The sequence below is a fragment of the Myxocyprinus asiaticus genome, chromosome 3, assembly GCF_019703515.2.
Source record: "Myxocyprinus asiaticus isolate MX2 ecotype Aquarium Trade chromosome 3, UBuf_Myxa_2, whole genome shotgun sequence".
NCBI classification, from domain to species: Eukaryota; Metazoa; Chordata; class Actinopteri; order Cypriniformes; family Catostomidae; genus Myxocyprinus; species Myxocyprinus asiaticus.
In genome coordinates, this window is record NC_059346.1 from 8536327 (window position 1) to 8551315 (window position 14989).

The 14989-nt window shown below is 43.7% G+C and overlaps 1 protein-coding gene across 1 annotated transcript in view; it reads right to left on the reverse strand.

Moving 5' to 3' along the window:
* Window positions 1–14750, reverse strand: part of LOC127430098 (nitric oxide synthase, brain-like) — a 115732-nt gene extending 100982 nt beyond the window's left edge. Inside the window, exons 1-2 of the mRNA XM_051679572.1 lie at window positions 14678–14750; window positions 6711–7436 (exon numbers count right to left, since the gene is read on the reverse strand). Of these exons, the coding sequence (XP_051535532.1) occupies window positions 6711–7411 (701 nt within the window). The 5' untranslated portion in view covers window positions 7412–7436; window positions 14678–14750. The remainder of the gene's footprint in view (window positions 1–6710; window positions 7437–14677) is intronic.
* Window positions 14751–14989: the final 239 nt, after the last annotated feature.

Here is a 14989-nt window from a genome sequence, read left to right on the forward strand (position 1 = left end):
TGTTAGAAAATCAGGTTAGTGGGCTCATCCCTGCTTCTTAAATGTCTGTGCTGAATTTTACTCCAGATTGGAAGATGCATTAATAACCTGTATTTGTACACATATCAGGAAGGTTGTTAAGCTGAAAATGGTTTGGATTTGAAGTTAGCGGTTTTCTGGAATGACATGAATCATATCCTGATGAAGGTGATGAGTGAAATTTTAAAACTGATGCATTTAGGCAAGGAATTATTTAGAGTTAAATCCCCAAATCAGACCGCCATCTGTAGATCATATGATTAGACTAACTGAAACCACAACAGGCACCAGATAATGAGATAATACAGGGGAAATGACAACCTTGTGGCCCAAAATAATTACACTGTAAGATGCATTGGTGTAAAATGTAGGCTAAAATGTTTTATTTTATTTATTTTTTTAGTAAAATACTGTATTTAGAATTTTACTGCAAACTCAATGCAGGATATGTAATTTTCTGTCAAATTACTTTATGAAACTAAGACTTGACAGCATACTCTAGGGTGGGGGGTTGTACTTGATTGTTTTGATTATTGGCAGGGGGGTTCCCCATCCCCCCCGGAATCTACATCCCTGAGTGAACACAACTTAATCATTCTTTTTTCTTTCTTTTTTTAAATATTAAATATAAATATTTTGAGTCACAAACATTAAGAGGTTACTCCATTTAACCTAAACAAAATGGGCCTTTCATAAAAAAGTAAAAAAATCTGATATTTTGGTATCAGATATATGGCTTTCTTGTCACATGACAACAAAATGGCTACCTGCATGTTGGTTACACCAACTGACTTTGAGTTGATGGGTAAAGGGTTTTCACATATTAATAATATTTTAAAACAAAATTGTTTTACTGCTGTTTATTTTATTTTTTAGAAATAATAATAAAAGATTATTCCAAACTACTTATGCCAACATTTCTTTTCTCAAGAATTTTTGCTTTTTGTCTTTTTTATTCATTTTTTGTTCATACGGTTTCACCACTAAGACATTTTTTACTTTAAGCCCCAGAAAAATATCAAAATGAACTTGAAATTGAAAACATGCTCAAGTAATTGGATAACACTTTACAATAAGGTTGCATTTGCTAACATTAATAAATGCATTAGGTACCATGAACTAACAACGAACATCATGGTTAATTTCGTAACCTCTGTTCCCTGATGGAGGGAACAAGACATTGTGTCGATGTAGTGACATTAAGGGTCACTCTTGGGAGCCCCAAACACCTCTGATCTTTTTTTAAAAGGCCAATGAGAATTGGCGAGTGGAATTTGCATGCCACTCCCACGGACATACGGGTATAAAAGGAGCTGGTATGCAACCACTCATTCAGGTTTTGTGCTGAGGAGCCGAGATAAGGTCCCGGCCATTTCAGCAGGTAGTTCAGTGTTGTGGCAAGAGGGACACAAAATCTCGTTCCCTCCATCAGGGAACGGAGGTTACAAAAGTAACCATGACGTTCCTTATCTGTCACTCACTCGACGTTGTGTCGATGTAGTGACACTAGGGATCCCTATACAAAACGCCACAACTAACTGAACGGTGTTACGAGAGGTGGCGGTGTGTGACGGGCAGACTGCTGTGTGCCTCGTGGCCAGCGCACCAGGCCGTCATGTAACCTCCCCCAACGCTCTTTATGAGCGTCGAACAGTCCTTCAGGAACAAGTTGACTGCCCAACAAATTGGTGGACAGGCTAGCCCAGCCGAGGCCTCTTTTCCATCTCTTTTCTCCCCAAAAAGAATGGCATTTGTTAACTGACTGGGAGCCCTAAGTGTCTACGTCAGGAGGGTGTCACTCCCAAGGGGAAGACCCCGCAGAGACCACACCCCACCCCAAAAAGGAGGGGGGGGGGGGGTATTTTGAGTGGAAATACGTCACATGGTCTTTACTGAGCCTTGTTGGAAGTATGTCATGTGGAGAGGTCCTATGGTAGGTCCTACCCAAAAGGGGAGGAGTTTCTACAAAGCATGGTGACCAGGGGCAGAGGGGCCCCTGCCCAAGGAAGACGCAGTTTACCAAGAGGGAAACGATTTTGCGGAAAAGATCACATGGGGTTGCCTTCGGGGAACCATCATATGCGGAGCACCTACCTCAGTACAGGGCCTCATTAGCGCACTTACTGAGCCGGCAGCGAGTTTCTCCACAAACTCGACTGCCACAGGGTTAAGGAGGAAAGACATCCAGGGATCACAGTCTGTGAATACTACTGGGAGTCAAGAGCACACGTCTTCCCCTCAAGGGAGGGGAATGGTGCTATGCGCAAGCAGTACACCTGGCCAGTTGTCCCAGAACTTACCTGCTCATGCCTGCTACTACTCAGGACGAGACAGGCTCAACCCGGAGATTGTAGAACCTCGCAAAAGTGTTGGGTGGTGTCCAGCCCACTGCTCTACAGATGTCTGCCAAAGAGGCGCCACTGGCCAGGGCCCAGGAGGCCGCCACACTCCTGGTAGAGTGGGCTCGTAACCCCGCAGGGGGTGGCATGTCCTGAGCCTGATATGCCATCGTGATGGTGTCAATGACCCAGTGACAGATCCTCTGTTTGGAGACAGCGCTTCCTTTCCACTGTCCACCAAAGCAAACAAAGAGCTGCTCAGAGATTCTAAAGCTCTGCGTGCAATCCAAATAGATGCGTAAAGCTCACACTGGAAACAGCAACGCCAAGGCTGGGTCTGCCTCCTCCTGGGGCAGCGCTTGCAGGTTCACCACTTGATCCCTTAAAGGGGTCATGGGAACCTTGGACACATAGCCCGGTCGGGGTCTCAGGATCACGTGAGAGTAATCTGGACTGAACTCCAGGCACGATTCGCTGACAAAGAACGCCTGCAGGTCCCCTACCCTTTTGATGGAAGTAAGCGCAGTCAGGATGGCAGTCTTCAAAGAGAGTGCCTTAAGCTCAACTGACTCCAAGGGCTCAAAGGGAGCTCCCCATAGACCCTGAAGGACTACAGAAAGGTCCCACAGGGGGACGAGGCACGGTCTAGAGGGGTTCAACCTCCTAGCGCCTCTCAGGAACCTGATGATCAAGTCGTGCTTCCCCAATTACTTACCATCTACCGCATCATGATGAGCCGAAATAGCGGCTAAATATACCTTCAAGGTGGAGGGGGACAGCCGCCCCTCCAGTCTCTCCTGCAGGAAGGAAAGCACCGATCTGACTGTGCATCTCTGGGGGTCTTCGCGTCGGGAAGAACACCACTTAGCGAACAGATGCCACTTCAAGGCATACAGGTGCCTCGTAGAGGGAGCCCTAGCCAGAGTGATCGTGTCTACCACCACGGGCGGTAGGCCACTTAAGTCCTCCACATCCCGTCCAAGGGCCAGACGTGGAGATTCCAGAGGTCTGGTCGTGGGTGTCAGATGATGCCCCGTCCCCACGAAAGAAGGTCCTTCCTCAGGGGAATCGAGGTCGTGAGGAGCGTGAGATCCGAGAACCATGTCTGGGTGGGCCAGTAGGGTTCTACCAGGATGACCTGCTCCTCATCCTCCCTGACCTTGCACAGGGTCTGTGCAAGTAGGCTCACTGGGGGAAACGCATACTTGCATAGTCCAGGGGGCCAGCTGTGTGCCAACGCGTCTATACCGAGAGGTGCCTCGGTCAGGGCGTACCAAAGCGGGCAGTGGGAGGATTCCCGGGAAGCAAACAGGTCTATCTGTGCTCGACCGAATCGACTCCAAATCAGCTGGACCACCTGAGGGTGGAGTCTCCACTCTCCCCTGAGGGTAACCTGACATGACAGCACGTCCGCTGCAGTGTTGAGGTCGCCCGTCGAGTGGCTCGTAGCGACTTGAGGCACTGCTGACTCCAGAGGAGGAGACTGCGGGCGAGTTGTGACATGCAATGGGAGCGTAGACCACCACTGGCAGTTGATGTATGCTACCGTCGCTGTGTTGTCCATCTGGACCAACACGTGCTTGCCCGGGATCAATGGCCGAAACCTCCACAGGGCGAGCAGTACTGCCAAAAACTCTAGGCAGTTGATGTGCCAATGCAGCCATGGGCCAGTCCAAGAGCTGGCGCCTGTGTGCCTGTTACATACGTTGCCCCAGCCCATCTTGGAGGCGTCTGTTGTAACCACAACGCACATGGAGACCTGCTCTAGAGGAATTCCTGCCTGTAGAAATGCCAGGTCGATCCAAAGGCTGAAGAGGTGGCAAAAGACCGGCGTGATGATCACACAATGTGTCCCACGGTGCCATGCCCATCTCGGCACTTGAGTCCAAAGCCAGTGCTGAAGCGGTCTCATATGCATCAACCCGAGCGGTGTGGCCGCCGCTGAGGATGCCATATGCCCCAGGAGCCTCTGAAAGTGTTTCAGTGGAACCACTGTTCTCCATCTGAACGCCTTCAGACAGTCCAGCACCAACTGTGCATGGTTGTTCATGAGGCACGCTGTCATCGAGACTGAGTCCAACTCCAAACCGAGAAAAGAGATGCTCTGAACCGGGAAGAGCTTGCTCTTTTCCCAGTTGACCCGAAGCCCCAGTCGGCTGAGGTGCCGAAGCACGCGGTCCCTGTGTGCGCATAGTGACTCTCGAGAGCTAGGATCAGCCAGTCGTTGAGATAGTTGAGGATGCGGATGCCCACTTCCCTTAGCGGGGCAAGGGCTGCCTCTGCGACCTTCGTGAAGATGCGAGGGGACAGGGACAGGCCGAAGGGGAGGAACTTGTACTGGTACACCTGGTCTTTGAAGGCAAACCGCAGGAAGGGTGTGTGTCGAGTTAAGACGTGGAAGTACGCGTCCTTCAGATCTACCGCCGCGAACCAATCTTGTTGCCGGACTTTTGCCAAAATGTGCTTTTGTGTCAGCATCTTGAACGGGAGTCTGTGCAAAGCCTGGTTCAGTACTCGCAGGTCCAGGATTGGCCACAATCCACCTCCACCTGGGCAGGCGACTGGCGAACTGAATCGTGTAGCCGAATCGGACAGTCCGGGACAGCCATCGCGATGGGTTGGAATGCGCGAGCCACGCGCCCAGACTCCGGGCGAGGGGGACCAAGGGAATGATCACGTTGGACGTACCGGTGGGTGGGGCCTCGCGGCGGGGCGGAGTTCAAGGTCCCACGTGGAGGGAATCGAGCCCCGTGGCCGTGCTGAGTCCAGGGACATCGAAGCACTTACCTGGCTCCTGCTGCCCACCATAATATTGGCCAAGGGGGGGGTACCCCGTAGTCCACCGGAACCAACCCTGTGTGGGCGTGTTTGTTTCGGGCGTCCGTGCCAGGTGGTGGCGCTCTGCGGACATAAGTGCACCGTATCCACTCGGGGGATCACTGAATACCCCCTGGCAGCTCCGCATTTACTTCTAGGAAGAAAGGAACGGGGGCGGGGCATGGCCGTGGGCGGTGCCCTGAGCCCAGGAACCAATCGTTGAGCCACGAGGGTTCAGGGAAGAGTGGAGGGTCAGCATATCCGTCATTTCCGCGTCGGCCTGGGACTGGACGACCATCCCCGAAGGGGGAAGCCCATTCAAAGCCTCCGCGTCTAACTGGACGAGCCCACTCTCCGATGCTGCGTTCCCGGGCTCTGAACGAGAGGTCGAACTCACCCTGAGACAAGCCGGCGATCTCGTCCGAGCGCGCGATCGGGGCAAGCAAGCATGCTGGAGAATGGGAGGACAGTGGGGGGATACCCGGCGGAGGTGGTCCCATTGAGGTCCCCAAATCGCCCACAGTGCTAACCGACGCGGCCTCAAACCTGCGCGGGGAGTAGAAGGACCGGCGCGGGGAGTCACTGGGGTGGCTTGCTTTCTTACGAATGCTTAACGTTGCCATGGTCATGTTCTTGCAATGAGGACATGATCCATCCACGAACGATGTCTCCGCGTGGGCAGCGCCAGACACGTAAGACAGCGATTGTGGCCGCCGGAAGCGGAGAGATAACGACCGCAACCAGGAATAACACACAAACGGAAAGGCATCTTTAAAAAGACATGTCTTTAAAAAGACGTTCCGTGTGTGCCACTCTTTAAGAAAGAAAATATACTCTATTAGAATACACTTTTAATATGTTCTGCCGAAGCGCCCAGGGGCGTTCTCTGCAAACCACAGATGCAGAGGGGGAGAAGCCGCTGAAATGCACCGTAAAATCCAGCAGAGAGAGGTAAATGAACTCGGCGGATGAATTCAGCTCAATGAATAGAACCGCTCCGCTCCGAAGAGAAAATCTGAATAAGTGGTTGCATACCAGCTCCTTTTATATCCGTATGTCCAGGGGAGTGGCATGCAAATTCCACTCACCAATTCTCATTGGCCTTTTAAAAAAAAGATCATAGGTGTTTGGGGCTCCCAAGAGTGACCCCTAGTGTCACTACACTACACAATGTCGAGTGAGTGACAGATAGGGAACAATATATTTTTTACAGCATTTAGTAATGTTGTTAAAGTTAATTAATAAAAATACAATTGTTTATTGTTAGTTAATGTTAGTTCAAAATGCATTAACTGTTAACATAAAGCTACTAATTTTAAAATTGTATTAGTATATGTAGAAACTAAAATTAACCAAGATTAATGAGTGCTGTAAAATTTATGTTCATTGTTAGTTCATGTTAACTAATGCTTACGAGTTCAACCTTATTTTAAACTGTTTTCAGCAATTATTTTGTGTGAATTGCACTTTTAAAGTATTTTTGAATTTCTAAAATATAAGCTTCACGCCATTGACCCATAAGCTGATATCACTCACCTCTCCACTTGCACCTCTGCATCCTTCCTCTCCGCAACTCTCAGCCCTTCTCCATTGATGTCTTTTTTGCTATTCTTGATCAGTTTCAGCACTGGCTCAATCTCCTTCAACAGGTCGTTGTTCTCCTCCACCCCGTTAAGGAGCGAATGGCTTCCTTCTCGAAGCAGAGACTCCTGGGCGAGCAGAGGAATCAGAGGTTTGTTCTCCCTAGGTTCCTTCCTGGTCGTGGAAGCAGAGGACAGGTTCTCTATAGCCCTGAGCTCTTTGGTCATGTTGGGGGTGAGGGGCGAGCATCGCTCACACGCCCTGGTCGAAGAAGGGTTGACCGGCCTGGTGATGCGAATTGTTCTGGGTTTGCCGTCTCCGCTGAGCGTTGTCTCCAGGTGAGTGGTGAAGCCCTCTGGTCCACGAAGTATTAGGACGGCGTGACTTTCAGGCGACACGTTCTTTAGGGTCTCAAGCGCCCGTTCGTAGCTCAGGTCCACCAATGGTTTGTTGTTCACCGCCAGGACGATGTCGCCAACCTGGACCAACCCACATTCCTCTGCGGCTCCACCCCGTATGAGGTCAGATACAATGACGGGTGGTTTGCAAACCCGTTGTTTGACCAAAAATCCCAGCCCACCGATCTTTCTTTTGAAGAGCCGTACTGAGATGATGTTGGGCTGTAGCTGAAACACGCTGGGCTCAGAATCCTGCATTGTGACACTGTGCGTCACTGCTGATCTGTAATTGAGTTGAATGTGACAAAGAAATAGTAACATGTCAAAGGTGTCAGCCAAGGCAGGCAAAGAGAGGCAGCCTACATCTCAACAGCGCAAACACAAGACAATACAGGTTAGCGAAAAGTATGTTTGTCATTCTAATAATGGCATCCTGTGTCAATTAAGGAAACATTCACACTCAGTTACGTACACCTATGTCTGAATGAAATGGTTAACATTTTATAGACAACAACTGCTTTAGTATACATTTCTGCTCATAAGTTTTCATACCCCTTTAAGAATATGCAAGATGTTTATCAGTTGTGTTTTTTTCTAATTAAATAGGAAGGACCATACACAGGTCAAATAATAAATGAATATTCACCAGTTATTATGTTCAAAGTTTACCTTAGTTCTTTTTACATAACAGTTCATTCTGGCCCTCTATTCTGGTGGGCCAATCAGTGATATAAAACGTCTGATATTTAGTATAAGGCCAAAAACATACTTTGCACACATTACAGTACGTGAGCACAGCCCGAGCACTTGGCCAATGCGCAGTCCTGTTGAACACACTAACGTGCGCTCTTGCGTTAGTGTGGTGGTAACAAACTTCAGGACTCAAGTACTGAAAGTATGTGCAACAAAACGGATGTGTTATTATTTAGATAAGTTGCGATAAATATATTGATTTTAACTTACTTAATATTCTCTTCAAACTGTTGCTACGCCATGACAGTAGTTGGCTTGAAAGAGAAAACTCATCATAGAAATGGACATTCACACTCATGCTCGCTATACTGCCCTTTGTGGCAATGTTCAGAATGCATCATGTACTACTTGCATTGTATTTTTAATTGCTGTCAGACACATTCGGAACACAACAATGCAATGAATCGAGCTTGCGTAGTTAGAAGTGTCTGCGCTAACACGCTTGCATAGATGTAGAGTATGTTTTGGCCTTAAAAGAATATTCTGGGTTCAATACAAGTTAAGCTCATTTGACAGCATTTGTGGCATAGTATTGATTATCACAAAAATGTATTCCAACTTGCCCCTCCTTTTCTTTTTCTTTCTTTTCTATTATTTTATTTACTTTTTTTATCCCCTTTTCTCCCAATTTGGAATGCCCAATTCCCACTACTTAGTAGGTCCACGTGGTGGTTACTCACCTCAATCCGGGTGGCGAAGGACAAGTCTCAGTTGCCTCCGCTTCTGAGACTGCCAATCTGCGCATCTTATCATGTGGCTCTTTGTGCATGACACCACGGAGACTTCGAATGTGGAGGCACATGCTACTCTCCGAGATCCACGCACAACTTACCGCGCGCCACACTGAGAGCGAGAACCACTAATCGCGACTACGAGGAGGTTACCCCATGTGACTCTACCCTCCCTAGCAACCAGGCCTATTTGGTTGCTTAGGAGACCTGACTGGAGTCACTCAGCACACCCTGGATTCGAACTTGCCACTCCAGGGGTGGTAGTCAGCATCAATACTCGCTGAGCTACTCAGGCCCCTGCCCCTCCTTTTCTTTAAAAAGCAAAAATCTGGGTTACAATGACGCACTTACAATGGAAGTCAATGTGGCCAATCCGTAAACATTAAAATACTGTTTAAAAAATATAGCCACAAGACATAAACAATAGGCATGTTAACATGATTTTAGTGTGATCGCTCTTTTGTGTAAAGTTATATCCAATTTTAGAACTTGGTTGCCATGATGACGTAACGTCATATACCTTAAAATGATAAACCATAAAAACGATGATTTAAACGACTTTTCAGCTCAAATGATAGATGAGTTTTAACAGAAGAATTAATGCCAGTGCTTTAATAAATGTAAGCTTCACACTTCTGCCTTTTGGCCCCTTAATACAATTGGCCCCATTCACTTCCATTGTAAGTGGTAATCAACATTATTCCACAAATGCAGTCAATTGAGCTTAACTTGTGTTGAACCCAGAATATTTATTTAAAAGCGTTCCAGAACAAATTATGCAAGCAGTGCAATATGGAAGCAGAGAGAGATGTGGAGTTGTGTTATTTTGAGGAAATAATTTTTTTATGGTCAGAGTACCTGTGTTTTTTCTTGCTCCAGGATTGCTCAGAATGGAGTTTCTCTCTCTAGTATGCATGGACTGGAAATTGGAAAACCCGGAGCAGGAGCGGAATAATTACAGGACACTGTCAGCGATGAGGGGAAATTGCTTTCGCTCCACTCCACTGACTTACTGTTTCAGTTTGTGCATTTTTTTCCTTTGGCTAAGTTACTCAATATTAAGCTGTTTGCTATTCTTTTTTTTTTAAATGCCTCAAAAAAGTACTGTATGTTATTTGGTTTCCTCTCATGTTCTGCCACTCAGGACAACAACTGAGGGTCTCATACACAACTATCACAAATGCTGTAAGTCACTGATCTTCAAGAAGATATCACTTTTTAACCAACTTATTAAGAACCAATGGTATGTAAACATTAGATGAGGAAAATTTGTGTAAATCTAGTTCTTATTTTGTGGAATACACTTGCACTACATCTGTCATGCAGCTTCTTCATGGTAGTACTAAATAAAAAACCAAATTTTATGATCTCTCCTATTAAGAAAAAAAAAAAGCTAAACATCTTACAGATTCTGAAAGAAGTATGTAAATTATGAGCACAACTGTAAATTCTGTATGTACAGTAGGAAGTCATTCAGTTGAATTTGTCACAATATATATTTTTATAATCAATTAAATGATTTAGTTGGGACTTCCTTCACAGTGTACAAGCTGTGAACATAAACTTCAATTCACTCCTTCCTTTCTGCTGACAAACCCATAGGATTTTCACCGTGTGCATGCATCATCTTGCGTAGTCTTGATAAAATGTTTATCTAAAGAAACACTTTATAATTTACAGCTCTCCTGCCTCTCGCCTTTCTTGGCAGCACAAAACGCACATGGCCTCATGTGAACAGTGATTGTCCAATTCCGTCAAAAAGTGACTACTAATTCAGCTTCAGAGTCCTGAAGTGAGACATTACAACTGTTGAGACTGCAAGGCAGCTTAACTACATGATCTAGTAACTTATTGTGTATAAGCGCATGAAACAATGTGGTTTTTAAGAAATGCACAGAACATAGTGAGCATAACAACTGTTGGTGCATAATAAAATAATTGTAATAACAAACTTGCAATGATATTTGTCATTGCTTGCAATTTCTCATTGCGGAAAGTACTATGCATGATGCATATATAAACTCTCAAAGGAACACAATACATTTCTGTATTAGTGACATAATGCTGTGGTGACATCTAAATTTAATGGTTTTATTCAAGTTAAACATATTCAATATGACTATATTTATCATTAAATACAAGCACTGGCGTAGCAGCCGTGCCCCCCACATCCCCTGCACTCTTTAAAAAGGTGATTTCTGTCCCCCGCACTTTTCCAAGTCCAAATGGTGGATTTGTATACAGTATTCTTTGCATTTTGTTACTTTGGGCTGATTGAGCGACCATCCAGCCAATCACAGGTGAGTTTCATGAGCCTAAGCAACCCTTACATTATAGGCCGTCAGTCAGACAGTCTAATCAACGAGGCTCCGTTCACTTCTACCAAGTTGCCTTCAACAATGCTCATTTATCCATGTTTTTTATCGGTATTGATGTTGATCTAAATTAAAAAGCACCTATTATGGTTTTTAAACATGCATAATTTTGTTTTAAAGGTCTCATACAATAGATTTACATGCATCCAAGGTCAAAAAACACTTTAATATGCTCATAATTTAAATTGCAGCATTACCTTTTTTCCCAGTGTCAAAAACGACTCGTTCAATGATCCATTCTAAAGGATTCATTCTAAACTCCTCCTTTCAGAGAGCCTACTCTGCTCTGATTGGTCAGATGTCCCAGTCTGTTGTGATTGGTCTACCGCTTAGTGTAGTGTTTGAGGGCGGGTCAAAGCTGTTCGCGAGCAGCCAATGAAGACCAGAGGTGGGTTTTTTGTTACTAAATTATGTAGGTTAGTACAGGAAATAAGTCTGGAATTACTAACAACTCGTTTCAGGTGTTCAGAATCGGTTCTTTCTTTTGGGAGTCAATAATTCCATTTGTCGTGCACTTAGATTTTTGAAACTTTGCAGACTTTTTTACATTCACAAACAGCTATATAACACACTACATGAAAGGTAATATTTGAAAAACCATAATAGGTGCTCTTTAATAATCTAGAGATGAGGAACACACAAACGAGAGTTATTTATCGACATACCGTTCTTGATTGGCAGCATTACGTGAAATGCACTGCAGAAAAACAAAACAAAGGACAATCCTTCTTTAAAGCATACATTGTAAGTGGAGTTTATTAGTGATCAACCGATACGGGTTTTTTAATGGCCGATACACAGAGAGCAGGGTGGCCGATTGGCCAATAGTAGGGATGTGCCCGAAGTCGAATACCTTATTCGGAAAGGCACGAAAAATGACTTCAAAACGAATAACGGATTAATCCGAATAATATAAAAAATATTTCAGTGATTTCAGATCGGATGGGCACGGTCTCGACTCCATTTGGGGTCTCTGTTAATTGTGCGCGTCTAGAGCTTATCAAGTTTAACATTAAGATACAACATCATATACACTTTCCACTTCATGAAATGTCTATGTTAATGTATAACACTATTCACACGTGATTCCCATGTATTCATTTATAGCCTAAACCTGAGCACAATGTTAAAGTCCTGACCTGAAGTGATGATTTCACGTCGGAACTCGTCTTTCCATCTCTTAAAGTTGACCACATTTATATTCACATCAGCGATTAAGGTAATTGTCTGGTCAAGACTTTATTCTGAAAAAAGTTCAAATGCTCCATAAAGGTTTAAATGCTCCATAGAGTATTCATCTATTAGGAATATTCCTCCTTATGTAAAACGAAGAAACTGAAACATTCTCCATATTTTTTTTCTTCTTCTTTTAACTGTGCTACCTCTGGTAAGGCGCTATATAAATGTAACATCATTATTATTATTATTAATATTATTATTATTATTATTATTATTATTATTATTATTTAACTAAATAACAGTGCCTTATCGTAAAAATTCCTTATAGATTTACGGGACTTTCACCTGTTTGTAGGCTATATTGATTTTATTTTCACTTCTTTTAATGTTTGAATTTGTATTTATTATTCACTGCAAAATTTGTGTTTGACATTTCATATTTTGCTTGACACCTCCTGCCTTCATGTTGTTATACATGCACAGACAAACTTTGCACAGAAAATTCTGTTTAAACAGAAAATTCTGTTTCATGCAGATATTAATATCAGAAATCTGACAGTTTAAACGGCCTGGATCACCTGCTTAGATTATCACGGACTGACCATCATGATTTGTGAATCAGATTAACTTTTGATCCTGATACTGAAGTTTTGATACTGGCTGATAGAATATGCGCTTCAGAGGAAGATATTAGATTAGCGCTCGATGGGAAGAAAATGCTGGATTTTCATAAGGGCTTATGAATTACATCTGTTTAAATGAGATATCTGCATATTTGCAGATGGTATATAATAGAAGTTTTATTGATATTTGCCTTTTATTATTCGAAAACTTACAGGGAACTGTTGATGAGAGACTGTTAGAATACATGCTTCAGAGGAAGATATATGAGCGCTCCACAGTTTTCTGGATCTGCTGAAGTTGTGTGAGGTTGGTTTATTACATCTGTTTAAACAAGATATGCGCATATTTGCAGATGGTATATGATATTAGTTTTATAGATGTTTGCCTTTTTATCATTAGACAAGACAGTTCAAAGTTACAGGGAACTGTTGAGGAAAGAGAGGGAGAATGAAACAGGCGAGCACTTTAATATAATGAGCTCAAACGCATCTGTTGAGACTCTGATATGCGGACCGTTTAAATAAAACCGGTCTATTACTGTAGTAACACGATGGCATATTACAACAAAACGAACCATGGCTGGTCGTTTTTATGTCTCAGTCGCTTCACATGCAAGCAAGCAATTCTCAGAGCCCTCAAGAAACAAATCAGTCAAATAGGAAAATTTATCGGCTGATGCAGATTATCATTTTTTTTTTTTTTTTAGGTGTTTTTGAGGCCACCTACCCTCACTCCCCCATTGCTCACATTTAAAATGACTGCTACACCCCTGACTACAAGGTTAGACCAACTAAAGTCATTTTTAGGGTCAAGATAAGTAGAAATAGCCCATTAAAGATAGCAACTGCATATTTTTACTGTTTACCATGTGAATCAATCACATATTTACATTTGCATTTATGCATTTGGCAGACGCTTTTATCCAAAGCGACTTACAGTGCATTTATTACAGGGACAATCCCCCTGGAGCAACCTGGAGTTAAATGCCTTGCTCAAGGACACAATGGTGATGGCTGTGGGAATTGAACCATTGAACCACTGTCACATATTCATGCAACAGTGCCTCTTACATGTTCCTGATAATAACATGCTTTATCACAACATACTTTACAACACTGCACATTACCAAGTTTTAAAAAAGCTACTGAAGTTCCATTTCATCTGATACAAATACTTTATCATTAACAAATTGATATTAAAGTGACTTTATTGGTTTATTTAAAACTGAGTGACACATTTATGCATTTGCCAAATGCACAAATGCAAATATTAAAATAGATGATTAGTATATCATGGACGGTTATCAAAGCGCATTTCTATATCAACAAAACAAGGATGCATTTTCCCTTACAACTAAAAACAAAAAACAAACAAACAAACAAACATAAAAAAAAAACATCTTTTATAATACAATACTGATATAGCTGGTGATCTGCTGTTTTGGGGTGCTTTTAAACTTTTAATTTTCTTTCTCTTTCTTTTTATTAAATAAAAAGTGCAAGCCTCAAACTCGTGTAAATTGCTTTAAAATGTAATCTTGTTAGAGAGAGAGAAAGAGATAGAAACAGGTTGACTGCTCAAAATCAGCCTACACAAAGACAAGCACTCAATTATAGTCAAGAAATAGGCTATCCTTGTTTAACATTAAAGGTGTGCACTATCCAGGGGGTTTTATAAGCATTGATCTGCATTCTTGTGATCAAAGAATAGTGTTCAACAAGATGCACTAGTTGCTCGTAAGCTAGAGACCTACAGTACAGTACATGCAAGCCCTTACAGTACGTTCAACTCGCAAAGCACCATCGTATCTATGCATTTCATAAAGCACGTGCAAATCAATTTAAAAAAGCAATGCAACTTACCTTTCCACTTTCAAATTGTATAAATATTGCCTCAAACAGTCGGCTTATCCACTTGACAATATTCCGACGGAAGATTCAAAATTGTTTCTTGAAGTTCCACTCAGAAGGTGCGTGACATGTCTGCGCGAGCCGCTGTATAAACACGCAGTGAGTGCAGTGAGAAGCCGCTCTTGTTCTGCGCTCCAGCCGCACTGATGCGCGAGCATTTATTGAGCCGCGCGCAGTGCTGTCATTCTGTCATCCGTCCCTCCCGACGCTCAGCCTGCCTCCCTCAATGGGTGGTGGGTTTTACAATCCCACAGCACAGGTATT